At 46.9% G+C, this 17,322-nt stretch overlaps 1 protein-coding gene across 1 annotated transcript in view; it reads right to left on the bottom strand.

The window, feature by feature from the left end:
- Ppm1h (protein phosphatase, Mg2+/Mn2+ dependent 1H) overlaps positions 1-17,322 on the bottom strand; it is a 259,006-nt gene that overhangs the window by 66,897 nt on the left and 174,787 nt on the right. The window contains exon 5 of the mRNA XM_021174330.2: positions 16,684-16,768. Coding sequence (XP_021029989.1) covers positions 16,684-16,768 — 85 coding nt within the window. The remainder of the gene's footprint in view (positions 1-16,683; positions 16,769-17,322) is intronic.

The following is a 17,322-nucleotide window of genomic DNA, read 5'->3' as shown; positions in this document are numbered from 1 at the left end:
GGTGGGTAGGGAAGTGGGGGGCGCTATGGGGGACTTTTGGGATAGCATTGGAAATGTAATTGAGGAAAATATGTAATAAAAATATTAAAAAAATGAAAAACAAAAAAAAAAGAAGTAGGTATAGGCGAGTGTAGAGGCTTATGTGTGTTGTGACTCTGTATGATATACGTTTATGTAAATGAGTATGTGCTGCAGTCTGTATGTGTAACAGGCTCAAAGTCATATGCTGTTAGCACTTCAGAGAACAGGCTTCTGGGAGGTGTTCAGGACAGTAAGGTTCTGCAGCTGTGAGCAGTTGCTGCCGTCATACTGAGGGTTGGGGGCATGGATTTGAACATCTTTCCCTCCTGCTTTCTGCCACGTGAGGATGTAGGAAAAAAGCTCATATCCCATACCTTGACCTTGTGCTTCCAGGGATTGGGAGGGAAAAAAAAAATCTGTTCTTTATAGAGTACCCGGTCAGTAATACTCTGCTACAGTGGCACAAAATCTGCAACACTGTGTCTATCCAGATCCTCGGCACAATGTGTATTAACAACAACAGGACCGAATCCACAGCACACTTTTCAGAGCAGGGGCTTTCACCACTGGGGTAACGGAGAGGGCAAGTGGGCGATGGGTATGAGAGCTCAATGCCAGCGCCTTGCGTTCTGAGGAAACTGTGGCGAGCAGCTATGATCTGAGAGTGTCCCATAAAGACCAGTGACTGAAGACCTGGTCACCAGCCTGTGGCACTAGAGGGAGGTAGTGGGGCTTGCCTGTCAGCTCAGTACTCAGAAGGTTAAGGTTTAGGGCTAGCCTGGACTAAACATCTGAGGGTCTCTAAAAACCCCCAAATGATTTTTATTTTTTAATTTCAAAAGAGAGGTGGGGCCTACTGGAAGCAAGTTCTGTGATCAAGGGGCCAAGGAAGTGTTCTTAAAGAGGCACCCTCTTATCTGTTTGCTTCCTGGCTACCAGAGGGGAACCGATTTCTCTACAGTGATGTTCTGCCTCACACAGACTCAAGAGCATCAGCCCAAGCAACCTGTGCGCCTAAGCCTCCGAAACTTGTGAGTCAAAATAGCACGTCTTTCTCCTTTTAAGTTGATGTACTTCAGATATCCATCACAGTGCTAAGAAGTGGGGGTGATGCGTGGTTCGTAGAGATGGGAAGGGCTGCTCCCATCCTTTTTTCCCCGAAGCCACAGAGCTTAGCCGACTTTCTGATGAAAACAGGTCAGAAGACCCTTATTCCAGGCAGATACTGTGCAGCACACTTTGTAATCTTTGCTACTCAGGAGGCTGAGGCGGGAGTTAGAGATGGGCTTGGTAGGATAGTATGGGGGGAGGTAGAAAGAGGACACAGAGAAGGGGGAGGGGAGGAGCCCATCAGAGGGACGGCTTGCTTTGGGCACGGTGGATGAAACATCACGGATACCATCAATGACTGATGTGCTCTTGTCATGTTAACTCTCTTACTTTATTATCATTTCATTCTCCAAACGGTCTTACACATGACTAGCCACAGAGCGCACAAGTTTTTCCTTTGGCTCTTTGCCTACCAAGCATCGGTGTCATAGGCAATTTATATTAAAATAACTTTTAGACACTTATTTTCTTGTGGTCCGGTCATCAGCTATGAACACAGCAATGGATAAGAGTAACAGTCTCCTCTCCTCCCCAAGGGCAGATACACAGAGATCCAGGAGCTTTGTCTCCTAGCAGAAGGACGAGTAGGCCCTTGGATGTGCTTTAGCCAGGCACCCATGTGCCCACTTTTGCTGGTATTTGTTCTGGATTTGGTCTAACGCTACTTATAGTATGTTAACTGGGTCCTCACAATTGCATGACAATCAGCATGTCTGCATGTAAGAAGCAGTTGGTTTGGATTGATAAATAAAGTCTCCAGCAGCCAATGGTTGGGCAGGGAGACAGAGGTGGGACTTTTAGGCTAGGAACCTAGGAAGGAGAGGAAGAGATAGAGCCGCCATGGGCTGGGGGTAGGGGGGAGTAGCTGCCACGCCTGAGAAGGAGGGGCAGAGAGACAACCAACATGTAAGAGCTAGGGAAGAGAAGCCCCAGGCTCTCCAATCCCCCAGTGGGTCTAGGGCAACAATGATGGAATATAGAGTTTAGTAATAACTCAGGAATATCATAAGGGAGGTGTTAGCTATGTGGAGGTTTGTGAGTGGCTCAGCCACTGAGCTGTTTAAGGCACATTAAAATATAAGTCTGTCTGTCTGTCTGTCTGTCTGTCTGTCTGTCTGTCTCTCTCTCTCTCTCTCTCTCTCTCTCTCTCTGTGTGTGTGTGTGTGTGTGTCTTTCATTTGGGAACTCAGAACACTGGGGCAGGTAGCAAGGACCTCACAGCCACTGCCAGCTTGATTAAAGAAGAGATCCACTGGCTACTGCTACTGTACAGGGAGCCTCTGGACACTGATGCCTCTGGGTTAGTTGGCAACTCCTTAGATAGCTTCCTACCTACTGGAGCTGCTTCACCTTTCCAAGTCACCAGGGGTCAAAGGAGCTTAACCTGGAGCCACTTGTGACACGGGGATCTCCTGTGTGAACGCTATTCACAGTCTCAACAAGCTGCATGCCCTCCCCAGTGATAACAAGGCAATGCTGCATTTCATCCAAGCGAGCAGGATGCTTGTTGGGCGCCACACCCTTCTCCTACATCTCAGAGAGTAAAAAACTAGGGGCTGCTGCTTAAACGGCAGATGATGTGCCAGTACCACTTCAAAATTTTACTTTACTCCCCTTGGAAAGAGTTCCTTTAAGACGAATTTTCATCGTCTATCACTCTGAGTATGTATGTGATGCGTGCACATAAGTATGTAGGTGAACATGACTGTGCTTGCTCATGTAGAGACCGGGCAGGATGTGCAATGCCTCCTCTGTCTTGCTCTGTCGATCTCCCTTACTGCCCTGAGACAAGGGCACTCATTGAAGAGAACTTTTGGCTGGGTAGTGAACTCTGGAGATCCACCTGTTTCCGTCCACCAGTGCTGGGGTTGTAAGCATGTATCGTTAGCATTCTGTCTAAACTCCATTCCACAGTTACCTGGCCTGACCCACTATAAAAGGGGCTGCTTGCCCCCTCCTCCCTCTCGCCTTCTTGCCTCTTGCTCTCTTGCTCCCTTTCTCTCCCCATTCCCTTCGCCCCTCTCCCCACTTGGTCATGGCTGGCCTCTATTTCTTTACTCCCTCTCCCTCTCTCTGCCCCTCTCTGGCTCTACTATCCTCTTAACTCCCCTCCTCATGCCCTGAATAAACTCTATTTTATACTATATCACCATGTGGCTGGTCCCTCAGGGGGAGGGGATGCCGCGGTGTGGACCTGCTGAGACATCCCCTTCCCCCATACCTCACCACACCCCAATAGAACATATCTTATACCTCTTTATCTTTTTTATAAACACATCACATAGAGTCATAGCTATACAGGTAATGGAGACCTGAATGAACTCAGGTACAATTGCTTGCAGCACAGGCACTGTGAAGTTGAAGGGCATTTGACAGTCCTAACTATGGAGTCTCCACTGAGAGCCCCAGAGGTTTCATGGCTGCCGGGGAGTTGGGGCTCACTGCTGCCGCCACCCAGCATGATGGGAGAGCAATATTGCATATCTCTAGCTTAGGAAAAAAGACAGAAATTCAAAAATCAGCTTGATGTGGTCTGTGCCTGTAATCCTAGCACGTGAGGCTGCGAGGCAGGGGGGTGACACGTTCCAGGCCAGCCTGCTCTATATAGTGGTCCTCTATCTCCAAACAGAATTTAAGATTTACAGTACAGTTTCAACGGACTGTGTCACTGTTAACTCAATCCTCAGGTTAAAAAATCCTAAGCCTAACCACCAACAAAGGACCGTCTGTGTGTTGCTTAAGGCTTCCCCACATTAAGCATCCAACAGCTATCACTGTGTTTCAGAGTCAAGGTCACCAAGTCCCGTATCTCAGGAGAGCATCATGGGTACTGCATTTCTCAAATAGCCAGGGCTTACAGCTCACTTCAAAGTTTAGCCTTTACAGCCAGCTCTACAGACTCCCACTTCTGGAATGTGGCTAAACAAGTCTGATTCCTGCCCTCGCCCACTCTTTCCACAAAACCAGTTTGATCCAAAGGAGATTAATGAATGGTTCCTTCCCCAGAGGAATTCACCCCAACACGCTTGTCAAACACCCTGGGAGTCTGTATGGTAGGGTCAGACACACAACCCTAGAATTAGCATGCTCAGAAGATGGCAGAACACACACGCTCTCTCTCTTTCTCTCCCTTGACCCTTTTCCCCTGGAGCAGGCCATAAGACTCCCGTCACAGAGGCACCCTTAGACCATGAAGGAAGGAACATCTTTGCTTCTGAAGAGATGTACCACAGCAGAAGGTAAATAAACAAACCTTTTACGCTAGTGAGACGGATCAGCGGCCAGAGGACCTTACGCACAGGCCTGACAATCTGAGTTCAACCCTTGGGTTCCACAAGGAGGCAGGAGAGCACTGACCTCTGACCTCGACACATACCTGCACTCTCACACTCAAAATAAAACGCATACATATTCTTTACTCTTTTTTTTTTTTTTTAAGTCAGAAGTCTTGTTAAACTTTCCTGGCATCATCCCATTAGGTGATAAGCCCCCATCAATCTCCCGTGAATGCCTGCTCTTATTTAACTTATGTGTATGTCAGGGTGCCTGTGGTGCTCAAAGAGGCCTGGAGAGGCTAGAACTGAAATTACAGGCAGCTGTGAGATGATCTCGGTGGATGCTGGGAACAGATCCCGGACCTTCCCCAAGTACAACGGCATTCTCAATCACTGAGCCGTCTCTGCAGCCAGAAATGTCCGCTTCTATCAGACCTGAGCATCACAATAGACATTTACACATTTCTTTGAATTTTTATTGTCTTATAAGGTGCTTTATGTGTAAGTAACGTCTGAATTAGAGGGATAATTTCTGTCTTATCTCTTGTCAATCTGTCTTTCATTATAGGGGCCTCGCTATGACCCTCGTAAAGGGATAGCAGAAAAAAAAATCATCCTGTCTTCATATGTATCTACTCATTTATGCTTGCGCATGTTCACATCTGTAAGACATTCCAACTTTGTCTATGTTAACATGTATGTGGGGAAGAATCTTGGTTATGAGGGACATTGCCATTCTTGCCACACCTATGGAGTTCGCTATCACCATGGTGACTCTTCCGTCTCTTTTGGTAATTGTCACAGCATCCCCAGCATGGTGCCTTTTCTATCATAACCATGTTTGCTGTGTAGTTATCAGCAGCCGTCTGTACCCGTGACACCTCCTGATCGCACATGGCTCTTCAAAGTCACAGCTTACATCACAGCGATCAACCCAATGGTCCCAAACGGAACTTAGCTCACTCAAGTTGCACCGAGCAGATCCTCTGGAGGTAACGGCACTAAATCAAGGCAGCTCAAAGAACAGAGCAAACGTGGCTGCTTAAGGGAAAACGAGATGCTAAAATGAGGCAGAAAACCCACAATGTGTAAAAAAATAATCACCTGCTTGGTTTGAGGGAGGCAGCTTGTGCTTGTTAGTGTTTCGTTTCTTATGGCACTGTGAAAGTTTACATCTGCATCTCACTTTGCTTCCTGATGGTGTGATCAAACACTGACCCAAACCAGCTTGGGGCAGAAAGGATTTATCGGGCTTACATTCCCACGTTGTTGTCTATCCTTGAAGGCAGAAACTCAAGCAGGAACTTGAAGCAGAAACCATGGAGGAGCAGTGTTGGAGCCTGTGCCCCATGGCTTGCTCAGCTTGCGTTCTTATATAAGCCCGGGCCATCTGCCCAGGGTCGCACTACCCACTGAGGGCTGGGCCCTCCTGCATCAATCATGAATCAAGAAAATGTTCACCAACAGGGCCACAGACAATTTCAGTGGATGAAATTCCTCAGTCGGGGTACCTCTTCCCAGGTGACACTAGTTTGTGTCCAGTTGACAAAAACTGACACTCACAGGCCTGACAGGTACCATGCTAAAGTATATATGTCCAAAGCCATCAACATATCATAAAAATGTTATCACCAATTTATATGTTGGTGACTATTTCTACCACTGGACACAGATTATGTTATTAGACCTTTGGGTGATGGGTAAGTGTTCTTCTACCCCTGACTCAGATTCTTTGCTCACATTGCTTTCATTAAAGACAAAACAACAGAAACTTCTACAAACTACAACTTTTTAGGAGACACCCAAGGTTTACTGGAGGTTTTTAAGCATTGGGAAGAGCTTCACTGAGACTTGTTTTAATGATTTTAGGGAAAGTTAGAGTCACTGGGAAGGGCGTGGCTCCCATGAGGGGATGGAGAAGCTGCAAACTCTTGTGAGGCCATCAGGGAGGGAGTCATTTGGTTGGCAAATACACAGTGGCCAAATGACTTAGGAACTTGGAAACTTCCTCCAGCTTGTCCAGCGAGCACCCAAGAGTCATGTCTGGAATGGCTTCATTTGTATTGTCCTGGCTTGATGGAAGGATGGCTCACACCAGCATTTTGGAGGCCAGTGTCCCACAAGTGATTTTGTATTTTTAAATCTCAATTTTACTCGAAGCAACAAGCTCCAACGTTTAAAAATGGGTAAAACCTGGGAAAGTTTGTTAGATTGCTTCAAGCAATAAAACTTAATGACTTCCTGGCTCTTAGGCTCTAAGAGTCATGAATAATGTTGGTCTGGTACATTCCACTTCTCATACCTGGGCAGTTCATAAATATGCATATATTACCACGTTTTTTTCTTTCCCGAGACACATTTCATAGGGATGCTAACTTGTAAAGTTGGGTGTGGTGACCCACGCCTTTAGTGTCAGGACGCAGGAGGCACAAAGTCTGGTGGTTCTCTGAGTTGGAGGCCATCCTGGTCTGCACGGTGAGTTCCTGGACAGCCAGGGCTACACAAAGCAACCCTGTCTCGATAAAACAACAACTAAAACGAAAACAAAAATGTGGACCAAATCCAAGGGGGATCAAGCGTATAGGACCCATGTCTTTCTACAAAGTGTATGGACACTTCCCCGAACATTTTGTATTTATCTGATATGCTAAATATATTTTATATCTTTCTTTTTCAATGAAACATCATCATTTAGATATATGCATGCCAGGAACATCCATGTAGCATCCACACAGGCCAGTGATAGTGTTGAGAGATGCCTTTATGGGCTAAGAAGAGCTCTGAGGACGTTGGCAGGGTAAGAAAAAATGGAAACTGTAACTGGGAACCCAGATCCCAGGGAGGGGAACCAGGACTGGTTACAGGAACAGAGCAAGGACAGTGAAATTATACTCAATATTTATATACCTGATATTACACACACACACACACACACACACACACACACACACAAATACTCAGTACTGAATATCAGGCTTCCAGTGGCTAGACAATGGGCCTTGAGGTTACTCAAAGCCACCTGCTAGAAAGAAAATATACTTTCCTCCTTTGGAATGAAACTTTTGCTACTTTGTGGTCTAGTGGAGTCAGGCTGAAAGGACACTGTGTCAGGTTTGGGTGGAGGATATCCAGAGAAAGGCACTGACACAAGCAACACGAGCCCATCACAAGTCAGTTATCAGTCAAAGCACAGAGACCCCCCTAGTTGCTTAGAGTTCACAACGGGGGTGGGGGGTGGGGGTGGGGGATGGAAGGAATGCTTTTGCCAGCAAAATGGCTGCTACATCCAGAGACTAAGGGGGGGACAGCGGGATTTCCATGGAGGAGAAAGGAGAGGAGATGCTAGAGATTGGGGGTTGGGAGGAGACCTGTGTGCGTGGTTACAAAAGACTCTCAAGAGCTGCTCAGGTAAGCACTCAGGCACGGGTACAGGCCACTTGTACAAGAAAGTGGAGCCCAGCTCGGTGCCTGGAGGAGCCTGAGCCATGTCCCTAAGGGAGCATGGTGCAGAGCAAAGAGGAGACAGGAGTGTGGCTTCCCAAGGGATACTGAGAAGCTCCTTGTAAAACGTATAATATTTACATGAATAAAAGGCACAGTTGCCCAAAGCATTTCAGTGAAGCATAGTGTATATTGTAAAGGGCTTATACCATATATTGACAGGGTGACACTTTTTCACAAACCAATCAGATCTATGTAGCTAGCACTTAAAAGGGACCACCTTCCAGCCCCTTAGGAACCGACTCCACTGTGATTACAACTCCATGAGATCTCCATGGCTTCCTGACGGAAGCTCCATTCCAAGCCTTCTAGGCTGGATTTGCTGGTTTTCAAGCTTACATCTATGTGTCCTATGTGCACGCAGTGGAGGTGTCATGTATGCACGTGTGTGTGTGCCTACACATACATGAACGGAGGCTGAAGGACCGTGACCAGTGTCCTGTCCTGTCCCCACTCTTCCCTTCATTCCTTTGAGACAGGGTCTCTCCCTGAACTGTGGGCGCCTGCGGAAGAAAGTTCTAAGCTTCCTGGGAACTCCGGCTACGTCAGAGGGCAGAATGTTCTTCCCACAGGTCCCTTCTAGAAAGGTTTACATAAACTATAAGAGACACTCAAAAGCCAGGACATGACGGGGATGCCCTGGTATGTCTCATTTCCCATACTATCTCTGTGGGAAAAGCAAAGGCCTGCGGGGAATAGACTTGGCTCCTTTCACAGGACCAAAGACAGCGTTCATAAGACCTAACACCAGGTGCATTCCCTTGCTGGATTTGTTCATTGTAAACACCACCTCATAGTAAGAGTGAGAAGTGCTTGCTTGTACTGCTCTGGAGCTCAAATGCTTAGAGTCTCTCCTTGGATTTGGGAGACTCAGCCTCGCTGGCAAGAAGGACTTGACATTAAACCTACAGCTAGACTGGCCGTCACCAAATGCCAGAAATCCTCCAGTTTTTGTCCCCCATAGCTCTGGGGCTATGGTTGCGCATGAAACCACACCTTGCTTTTTATGTGGGTTCCAGGGATTTGGATTCAGATCCTCGAGCTTGTTTAGTGAGCGCTTGAGCCCATTTTGCACTTTCTTGTAGTCCCCTTGGTCACAAGTTAAGTCTGAGGACACAGGTTTGTGGTAGAACCCTTGCCTAGTGTGCTTGAGGCCCCCGGGGGTTTAACCCCCAGTACTGGGGGTGGATGGAGGGGGCGTGGACATGGGAGAGAAGGAGGAATGTAAAGTCTTTGAGATCTACCTTATATACAACTACACTGTTTTTATTCTTAGTGCCTCACAGCATTCCGTGCTTGGATACGCTACCATTATAGCTCATCCCCTTTTCTGTGGGCACCTGGAAAGGTACCAGTCTGGACTGTGGCAAACAATACTCAACTCAATCTAGTGTTTCCATGAGCATTTGTGCACAAATCTCTGAGGCCGGCACCTAGGAATGCAGCTGCTGGGCCATGGCTTGCTCTGCATCAGGAGCGGCTGCCAACCCCTCCTTAAAAAGACCTCTGGTTTCCATTCTCATCAGTAGGATACAGGGAGCCAAAACACTCACGTATCGAACAGGGTGGCAGGTTCCACCACAGGTATTGTTCTGATAAGTCTAACTACAGCTTTGAGATTAATTTAAAAACCAAAACAAAAACAAAAAACCAAAAAAAAAAAAAAAAAAAAACCAAAACCATATCCAGACCTCTCAGAATTTGAAAGGGAGAATTTCACTGGCTACCAGAAATCTTTTGTTTCCATAAAAACAAACAAGCTGCCATTGGGTGATCTCTCTTTTCTCTTGCCCATAAAGGGGACGTTTCTCACCAGGTTAGAAGTTGTACAACTCAAGGCAATTAGATGGTTCATCCTATAGAAACTCTAAGGTAACTAAATTCAGTGAGTAATGTCAGTCACAGCCCTGGCCATCGCTGACAGGCACACTATGGTTAGATGAGATGGCTCTTCCAGAGCCAAGGCTGCCCACCTCATTTACAGAATAGAGATAGAATATTTTAGTTTGGGAGGGGTGGATAAGGAAAAATGTAAAAATAGCCGATTTCACATTTAATATGTATGTGTTAGATTCTCTCATGAGGAATTCCTACCTGTAGTTTACCCTTAAAAAATCTCAAACTAGCTAGGCATGGTGGCGCACAGCTTTACTCTTGGCAGGCAGAGCTCTGTGAGTTCGAGGCCAGCCTGGCCTACAGAGAGAATTCTAGGACAGCCAGGGCTACACAGAGAAGCCCTGCCTCAAACAAGGTGGGAGGTGAGGACTGAGCTCTGACCCCATCTTCTGACTTTCATATGCGGACAGCTATGGCGCATGTGTGACTGCGCTCACATCTCAAGGCCATGAGAACCAAGTTCAAGTATGCAAGTTTTAACAGGCCTGAAAACTGATAGAAATTCTGCTTGGCATATATGGATTTCAAGAAAGGATGGCAAGTCCATGTTCTCCCTGGGACCTATAGAAAATATGAAAAATCAGGCTATGGTGGTTTTTAGCCTATCACTGTAATCACATGTAGTCTTATGAGACAAGAGTTAAACTGCCCAGGGCATTGGAATTACGATGGTGCCCTCTACACTCCCCAAATTCATAAGCTCTGCTATGGCACAATCGGAGAGAGAAGACTCTGTAACCGCAGCAGCAGCAGGAGCCATAACCGCCACCAACACAGCAAGGTCACTAGTTCGAATCACCTTCTGTCAAGGTAAAGTGGGACACATGTTTGAACTTCCCATTGGAGCCTCCTGTCTTGTTTGTTTGTTTGTTTGTTTGTTTGTTTGTTTGTTTTGAGACAGGGTTTCTCTGTATAGCCCTGGCTGTCCTGGAACTCACTTTGTAGACCAGTCTGGCCTCGAGCTCAGAAATCCACCTGCCTCTGCCTCCCAAGTGCTGGGATTAAAGGCGTGCGCCACCATCGCCCAGCAGGAACCTCTTATCTTAAAAGCAGGTTCAGGCTTAAGGAGTATATTTGTGACAATAACTCTTGAGCATGAAAAATCTCAGCAGACTCAGAGGCACGACACTAGTCACTGGAAGCCTTCCCATGACCAGCATCAGAGAGGCAGCAGACATCTGGGAACAGGCTGGAGAAGGGCTGGTTGCAAGATACCACCGCCACCTCAGAGGATGTTATATTGTGTGCATCAAGTGCATATCGGAAGCTCACTTTTGTCTTGTGTGCTCACTATCTCCATGCCAAGCAGCCGCAGACACGGGTCTCTGCGAGGACAGGAGTGTGTTATTTGAAGGTTTGCTGAGAGCAGCGCATCTTGATGTGATCAAATCGGAGTTTATTAAGACGGCTAGGCAGAATGGAGGGGGCGGGGCTTCTCTCTCATACCTCAGGGCTACTGAGGTCTCCTGAGGGTGATTCATTTCTAGCTGCCACTGGAATCAGAGGCCGCATGATTTCCTAGAGGCCGCAGCCACAAAGCACTCAATTCTACTGAGAAACACCCAGCAGCCAGACCCCCTCACCTAGTTTTGCTTCGATTCTTTCAGAACATGGTTAGCACGGCGGACTCCCTTAAGTGTTTATTTCGATCACATTAAAGACCAACCCACAAACAAATGAAAGCTCCCTTCAAACCATATAAAGACCGCTAGCTATTAAAGAAGCAGGCTCATCCATGCCCGTAGGCTCACCCAGTCTTCCTGGCGGCTGGGGTAAGAACGCAGGGCCCTTGAGTGCTTCATCATGCACATGCTGCTTTTTGTGTGAGCATGTCAGGTCCACGAGCCTACTCTATTAGTCACCTCACCAGAGAGCCTACGAAGCAAAGCCCGTGTTACCCAAGAGTCGTGAGAAGAGCCCCCGAGGTCACGGTGCAAGACCGAACAGAATTCACACGCCTGCCACATTCATCAAGCAGATCTTGCAACCTGCTTCCAGCTCTGTAATCCCTAAGCCTCCGGACTGTACATACCAAGAACATTCCTCTCCACTGCACATCACAAAGGCTGGTTGGTACACAAAGGGCTCTGACCTCCATCCCCACTCCTCTGTTTCTCCAAGCCAGATAGCCTTGGGACTGCAGAGAGCTACTCAAAAGGAGCAGCCCAGGGCCTCGACGTCCTGATAATTCCATCGTAAATATTTATCCTCCACACAAAATGAACATAAAATTCAATTTGTCTGAAGAACAAGAGAGGTGCTTGATTTTCCATCGTTGGGCGAGGTCACGTGAGGGAAAAGGAAATACCAACTGTCATTGTGCCAACCGTTCATAACGAGATAGGGCAATTGGATGTTCAAGAAAAATTAGCAGAAGCATATGCAATTAAAACCATAAAATGGTTCACCGTACAGATGGTCCCTGGCTCACAATGGCTGGACATAATAATTTCTAGTTAACTCCATGACAGCATAAATAATATCCATACAACAGTTCCAGTTTTTACTTTCAGTAGTACAGGCAAAAGAGTTGAGATGGCCACTCTTTATTGTGTTACAAACCACACTATTGATGACTTTTCTGGTGTTTATTTATTTATTTTTTGAGACAGGGTCTGACTCTGTAGCCCAGGCTTGCCTCCATTTATCAGAAGTTCTCCTTCCTCTGCGTCTGGAGTCTGGGATTACAGAAGTGTGCCATCATAGTCAGCTGTTGGGGTATGCAGGTATGCACATGTGCTAGGCATGTTGGAGTTGGCAAGGCTTAGCTACAATGTTTGGAAAGTTAGGCATGTTGGCTGTGTTTTGACTTAGATCTGTTTGCCTGTGATGGGTTTATAAGTGGGCATCGCTACACTGTAAGTTGTAGAGCGTCCATGTTTTCTATGGCCACTTCATGAGAGAGGACTGAGGTTGCACAGCTCATGATTGGGTTGGGCTGAGAGAAGTCTACGTCACGCTTGGATCATCTTTCTCTCATACCTGATAATAGTCTCAAGAATTTACATATCAACCTCCTAAGTCTAAAAAAAATATTTTATCGTACAGATTTCATGTTACGTTACAAATATTTTAACCTCAAATGCTTTGCTACAAACATTTGTTCTGCGCGATTATTACGCCTGGAGCAGGCTGTTTCGGAGCACAGATTCCTAACTTGAAGGGATAACAGGCTGGGCCAACAGTGTCTCTTTGATTCTGAGTGTGACCACTCCTCATGTCTGTGGGGGGGAAAGTTTTATATAAACAAAATAAATGTATCTGCTTTGGGTGTACGGATTAAGAAGACGGCGCTCTCTTCTTTTGTAAGTTGAGCCTTAGGCCCAGTTTTGTGGACTGATAGCATCTTCCCCTATTGGTCAAGGCAGACTCCAAAAGATCCCTTCATCTCAGCAACATCAGAAGTGGGTGCTAAAGAAAGCAGGGGAAAATGGTTCTCAGGCCAGCGGGATTTGGCTTTAGAATGGATTTTTATACACCTTCAGATCTCATAAGTTAGAGTCCAATTCTTCTGTGATGGTATAGAGAGGGGCAAGGCCGTGTGTGTGTGTGTGTGTGTGTGTGTGTGTGTGTGTGTGTGTGTGTCTATAGCTTAAGGACAGGGCAGAGAGGCTTCCAAGAACATCTTTGTCCTATAAGCCTTCCTGCCCTCCAAATGCCTATCTATGAAGCAGGATGAGGGCCTTCAGTAAGCACTGAAATTTCTGGGGCCTTTATCCCAGACTTCACAGCCTCTGGCTTGTGAGAAAAACAGCTCTGTTGTTCATAAGCCAGCTGCTTGATGGCATTTTGTTTTAACAGCCCAGATAGACTAAGGCATGTTTGAAGGAAGAAGAGACTTGGATTTATCAAACAGGAACTAAAGGAAGACTAGAGAACACAAAGGAGCTCTGCATATCATTCTGCTTCATCCCTACAAGGTCTTCGGAGGTTTTCTATCCCTACAACTGATGACTGCCCATCAATGACTTGCCTTGTGGAACTCATACGGTCACATGCATCTTACCCCTGTTGTCCCCTCAAGAACTTCAGCTCATCCTGTCCTCCCTTAAAACTGAGCCCCCATGCTCGATTTTTTAAATAAAGAAAATGTATAAGCATAAGAAATTAACTTTTTAGTATTCTTTGCCTTCAACAGGAAGTGAATTTCAATGGGGAATGTGGAGGGACAGAGATGCTAACAGTGGAGTGGGAGCAAAGGACACAAATACCTCACGCCCTGCTGCCATCTGCATGGAGGACAGAGGAAGGCTCTGACTCCGGCTGATGTAGCACTCTTTCATGCACACCCCCTCCAAGCCAGCTTGGGGCCAGCAGCAAGGTTGAGTACTGCAATGGGTGACTAAGTAAGAACCTTGCCTTTTAGAACTCAATTTGGAGAGGAAGCTAGAGATCTGGGAAAAGAAAAACAGTTAAGTATAATATGCTGAAAGCCACACTGCAGTCCACTGCTGAACCAGCACTGGGGGGCTGACTCCCTGGGAAGATTAGAGGACACTTCCCAGAAGTGTCTCTTGTGTTGGCATCAGAAAGGAGGAGGGAGAATTCTTTTGGCAGACAGGAAGAGCTGTCTAAACAGAGGACATTTCCAAAGGGATGTAGGTCAGTGAGTCGGCGGCGGTGTGAGCTGACAAGGGATGCTAGCGATCTGGCTGAAGCATGGGTGGGAGGTGGGGGAGTCAGGGGTAGGTGAGGGTCAGTTGTAGCAAGGGAGACTGGTGTTGCAAAGGCCGGAAGGGATCTGAGTCTGCTAGCAAGTCTGGCTGCATTCTTTACATGGTAGGCAGCGCAAAGCTTTAGGTAGGTGACAAGGTCTATGCTAAGATCATTTTCATGGTCTTGAGTGACAGAGAAAGCCATACGGGTGGCAAAGAGGCAAACTGTTATAAACTCTCCTGGGAGTAACCTTTGTATCTCAGAGGCCCTTGGTGGCCCTCCTGTCTAGTGCTACCTTCCCATGTGACAAATCAAGGTCTAGGAAGGTCAGAAGACAGGCACAAAGTTATTCAGTCAGGGAATGGCAGAGCCGGGACTGAAGCAAGCCTACTGAAAGCCAGGCTCCAGCACTGGTAGCCTCAAGAACATTCTACCACAAACACCGGAAAGCGGCGTTAGAAATCAGGATGACCCCTCCAGCCTACTTCTTGGCAAGGGGCTGTGATGGCTACTCGGTCAAGCTCATGGGACTTAGAATCAGTTGGAGACAAATCAATGGGCGGGACTTTGTGAAGGACTTTGTAGATTAGGTTGACTGAGGTGGGAAGACCTTCTCTCACTGACCGACAAGATATAACGAGGACAGTGACCCAAGCATTAAAGTCCACCTCTTTCTTGAATGTACTGTGACCAGTTGCCTCAAGCTTTTACCCCTATGACTTCCCACCATGATGGAAACATGAGCCAAGATAAGTCCTTGCTTCATCAAGTTGGTTTTGTTGGAATATTTGGGTATATATAACAAAATGAACAATTTCTACACAGGTGGGGATGTAGAGGGAAGTTTGAGGCTAGCCTGGGCTAGCCTGGGCTATCTCAACAATCAACCAAACACAACACAACACAAAAGGCATAGTGCTCATTTTATGCTAGTTTGGGATTCCTGCTATCACATACTAGGTAACAGTCATGATGATGTTGTTGAGTTTCTGTTGGTTGGTTGGTTTGTTTTTCAAAACAGGAGTTCTCTGTATAGCCCTGGCTATCCTAGAACTCACTATGTAGACTAGACTGGCCTTGAACTCAGAGATCCACCTGCCTCTGCCTCCTGAGTGCTGAGACTAAGGTCATGAGTCATCACCGCTAGTCATGTTGTGGAGTTATAACCTATAAGCCTCACTGGGGAACTGCATGAAAGACCAGGGCTACTTTCTAAATCAACAAAAGGAATGTAATCTTATCACTGTAAAGGTACCTGCCACATAGCTGGATGAGTTGAGTTCAGTCTCTGAAACACAATACTGGAGGATAGAACTGACTTTCACATGTTGTCTTCACACACACACACACACACACACACACACACACACACAAATGCTCTATAAACAACCCCAACTACCTACACTGCTGAGACACACAGGTAAGAACTTGGTGGGCAGGATAGACCAATCCATGTGTACAGTGGAAGTAAAACTGCTGGTGTTTTGCTACCTTGATGGAAATTCTGTCAGGAAAGTATTTTCTTCACAGAACCCATACTCCCTGGGCTACTTTTGCCTCCCCGGAAGCTTGGGACTTGGGATGGCTCCCAAGTTACTTTTATCTGAGACCCTATGCCTAACATTCTCTTTTTTTCGGGAGTCTGAGGACAGGGAAAAGAGTTTTAGTTTGCTTTTCATAAAATGTCGATTTTCAAGGGGAGCACAGGTCTCTTAATCCCTCTTATTATTTCACCCCTAAGAGGTGTCTGTAGGGAGAATTTATTTTCAGTGCAGAAACAGGGTTTTTTTGACACCTGCACAGTCCCCAAGGATCTTGAGCCCTCTTGTTTGAGCTTGAAATTGTGGCATGCCATAGGGAAAGAGGCTCCTTCTGGTGATGTGACTGACAGTGAGACCAGCACGAGCTCAACCGAATCACGGGACGAGGGAGGAGTCTGCACATGCGCACTGACCCAGTGATGGAAGCTGCTCATACAGTGAGCCGTTGGCTGCAGATGGGGGAAAGCTAGCCGGCCGCAATAATCAATTCACGGAGGTGGAGTGTGTCGTCACACTCAGAGCCAGGATGTGTGATCCAGAAGGTGCGTGTGTGGGAGTTAATGCCGTATGTCGTTTGACTGTTTGGTGGGGCTGCTCTCGTGTCATAGCAATGTGTTCCTCACAAACAGCTCTGACACCCTCCCCACCACCGTTATCCTCTGCCAGACCCACCGGACTCTTACCAGGTACTGAAGTCTCTGGCGCTCAGTCTCAGGGGTGAATTCGGAAGACATGGGGATGATTTCTCCATTTCTGATGATTATGGCCCTGGAATGGGGAAAAAAATGCATCATCAGCAACTACACTCAAAGACTCAGTGACAACCACTCAACATGTCCTCTCCTACCACCCCCGTGCCTGGGAGGTACACTTCTAACATCTCTCGATCCCTCCCTCGCCTCGCCGTGTTGCGGGCATCTCTGTCCTGAGGTACTGAGGTGTTTTGTTCTTTTGCTGCTACCTGGACCCATTGTCTTAATGCCCTAGCATCTGACTCCACATAAAGTACACGTTCAAGGGCTAAATGGACCAATGAATAAACAAACGAATGTTACAACAGTTCCCACTCTGACTCAAGGCTGTCCAGCTGAACCTTCTGCGAGCATGGTAACGTTCTCTGCACAGTCCAACATGGCTGCCTGCGGTCCATTTGCTTTGTGGCTAACCCGTAGCCAGAGAACAACATTTATTTGTTTGTTTGTTTTTTTTTTTTTTTTGGTTTTTCGAGGCGTGGTGGCGCACGCCTTTAATCCCAGCACTCGGGAGGCAGAGGCAGGCGGATTTCTGAGTTCGAGGCCAGCCTGGTCTACAAAGTGAGTTCC

Source organism: Mus caroli, chromosome 10 (genome assembly GCF_900094665.2).
Source record: "Mus caroli chromosome 10, CAROLI_EIJ_v1.1, whole genome shotgun sequence".
Taxonomy (NCBI): domain Eukaryota; kingdom Metazoa; phylum Chordata; class Mammalia; order Rodentia; family Muridae; genus Mus; species Mus caroli.
Note: the sequence above shows the minus strand (reverse complement) of the source record. Positions and strands in the feature narration are given on the sequence as shown.